Below are 2758 nucleotides of genomic sequence, written 5' to 3'. Positions count from 1 at the left end.
AACGCCCAGCTCCTGAGGCCCCAGTGTGAGCACCAGAATGACCACCTTACTTCTCTTTCTCTAGATCGATTCTGGAACAGCCCAGCCCTCCTCAGCCATGCCTCTATTTTAGCAGTGGTTCCCAACATGTATTCCATGGAATGTTATTTCCCAAGGCTGTGAATAGACTTCATTTGTAAAAGGAGCGTATGATCACAGACTTTGGGGAAAGTGAAATCTTTAAAAAAATTTTCTTGTTGACCTAGAACCTATTATACAGAGTGAAGTGACTCAGAAAGAAAAAGACAAATATCATATTCTAATGCATATATACAGAATCTAGAAAAATGGTGCTGAAGAATTTATTTACAGGGCAGCAGTGGAGAAACAGACATGGAGAATAGACTAATGGACATGGGGAGAGGGGAGGAGAGGGTGAGATGTATGTTGTGAGTAACGTGGAAATTTACATTACCGTATGTAAAATAGACAGCCAATGGGAATTTGCTGCATGGCTCAGGAAACTCAAACAGGGGCTCTGTATCAACCTAGAGTGGGGGGATGGGGCGGGAGATGGAAGGGAGGTTCAGAAGGGAGGGGATATACCTATGGCTGATTCATATTGAGGTTTGACAGAAAACAACAAAATTCTGTAAAGCAATTATCCTTCAATAAAAAAATAAATTAAAAAATATAAAGAAAAAAATTAGTTTTTCAGAATAAAAGTTGTAATAATAAAAAAATTTTTTTGTTGCAGAACTTTTCAATGACTTTTACTTGCTAAAATGCATCAGGAATCTGAAAGAGAAAATATAGTGGGTTGCGTTTCCCAAATTTCTTGACAATAGAACTGTCACTTGTGAGGGATTTCTTAAGGGATGTGTGGATGCTGTTCCACCGTCTCTAGAGCCAGGCTGAATCTTCACAGTTCCCTTGGAGTCTCTCTCTCTCTCTCTTTCTCTCTCGTAGGACCCACCCGAGCGGACAGCCTCCCCCTTCTCAGGTGGATTTTTCTCCAGTACAATTTCATTTCCTTTCTGCACCTGTCCCTCCCAGGTACCCTGTCTGACACGAGGGGGCGGTAGTGAGCTGAGATCCGGCTTCTCAAGCCGGCCCGGTGTTTGTCTAGAAGCGAGGAAATGGCTCAACACTGACATTTTCTCCTTTTGCTAAATACAGCTGGTAGATGAAAACACAGCGAACTGAGGCGCCTGAAACAACGCTCATTTCCCTGCACTCGTGTCTACGTTGTGACGGCTCTGAGCCCTGCCTTCCCATCGCCCTCACCCTCTTTGTCATTCACCAGCTGCTCAGGTTTCCTGCGTAGAGTCCCTCTTCATGGGGGTCTCCCTTGCTGTCCACGTCCAGGAGATCTCTCCCCTACAGAATCCGATGGCAGAGCCACCAGCTCATCTGACTAATAAAGAGGCTTGTTTTTCCTTTTAAAGTGGGAAGCTTGAAGAATTGGCACGTGTCCTATCTGGGGCTGCTCATGACGCCCCCACCTTGGACAAATGTTCAGCTAATGGGGAAAATCGCTCTGCAGAACCAGACTTCTTAGCAAAGTAAAAGTAGCTTTATGATGATTATCAAAATAATGCCTTCTTGTTAGAAAATAAAAGTCAGTCAAAGGAGCTCAAAGAAGAAACTTAAAAAAAAATCACCAGAACCAAACTTGTAATCAGTCTCCTAGTGTTGGATAGTTGAAAAGTTGCTGTCATTTAAAATGATATCTTGGCTGGTCTCCATCTTCCCCTTCTGGGTGCGGCTGGTGAACGAGGAGTCCCAGGAAGTGTTCTTCAGTGGCCTGTTTGAGAACTGCTTCCATATCAAGTGCTGGAAGCCTCGACCCTTATCCATTTACGTCATCCTCGGCCGAGTCTCCCTGCTGTCCGCCGTTGTCTTGTCTTTCCTCACCACTTTCATCATGGTGTCCTTTGCGTCTCAGCTCTTTCCGAGGACCCGGAAGCACAACTTTGTGTCAACCTTCATCAGTTTCCTCACAGGGGCTTGTGCCTTCCTGGCCTTGTTGCTGCATGCCCTGGAGATCCAGAGTCTGCGGATGAAGCCCAGCCCCCCGCAGTTCTCCATACAGTGGCCTTACTACGTCCTGGGCTTCAGCATCCTTCTGTTCATGGTGGCTGGTGCCATCTGCCTCATCCAAGAAATAGCCTGCCCTAGATGCCATTTGTTGCCCATTTCCCAGAGTACTGAGGACACCCAAGAGATCTCGTACCTGGAAAACCTGGATAGTCTGGGAGGAGAACTGAGCTCCATGCAGAAGGAGACACTGCTGAAGGAAGAAACCATTATCTAGACCCAGACAGTCTGTGCCCTGCCCTTCGTCCAGTGCACATGTGTCAGTGTGTGTGGCTCTTCAGTCTCCCCCAGTCTCTGCCGTTTCTGATGAGGCTTTTGAGTGTCAAGTCAACCCCTCCCTTCCCCCTCCTCACAGTGATTCTATCCTGCGTGTGTTTGATATTTGTTAAACGTTTTTTTTAATTCTTAAAAAAAAAAAAAGAAAAGTAAAATGATATCTTTAGGAAAACCTTAATTTATAAATTTGGCACATCTTCCCAATCACTCCTATTCATTTATTTATTTGGCTGCACCGGTCTTAGTGACGACATGCAGGATCATTTATTCGTGGTAGGTGGGATCTAGTTACCCGACCAGGGATTGAACCCGGGTCTCCTGTGTTGGGAGCATGGAGTCTTAGCCATTGGACCACCAGGGAAGTCCCTCTCATCATTTCTTAGGATACCTTTTCTGTGGGCGC

The 2758-nt window shown here is 45.7% G+C and overlaps 1 protein-coding gene across 1 annotated transcript; it reads left to right on the top strand.

Moving 5' to 3' along the window:
• The first annotated feature begins 1690 nt into the window (after positions 1-1690).
• On the top strand, positions 1691-2512 carry LOC112444355 (transmembrane protein 225B). Its single transcript, XM_024985451.2, has one exon. It carries the CDS (start codon positions 1706-1708, stop codon positions 2294-2296), a length of 591 nt encoding a protein of 196 aa, XP_024841219.1. The 5' UTR covers positions 1691-1705; the 3' UTR covers positions 2297-2512.
• Positions 2513-2758: the final 246 nt, after the last annotated feature.

The sequence above is a fragment of the Bos taurus genome, chromosome 25, assembly GCF_002263795.3.
Source record: "Bos taurus isolate L1 Dominette 01449 registration number 42190680 breed Hereford chromosome 25, ARS-UCD2.0, whole genome shotgun sequence".
Taxonomy (NCBI): Eukaryota; Metazoa; Chordata; class Mammalia; order Artiodactyla; family Bovidae; genus Bos; species Bos taurus.
Note: the sequence above shows the minus strand (reverse complement) of the source record. Positions and strands in the feature narration are given on the sequence as shown.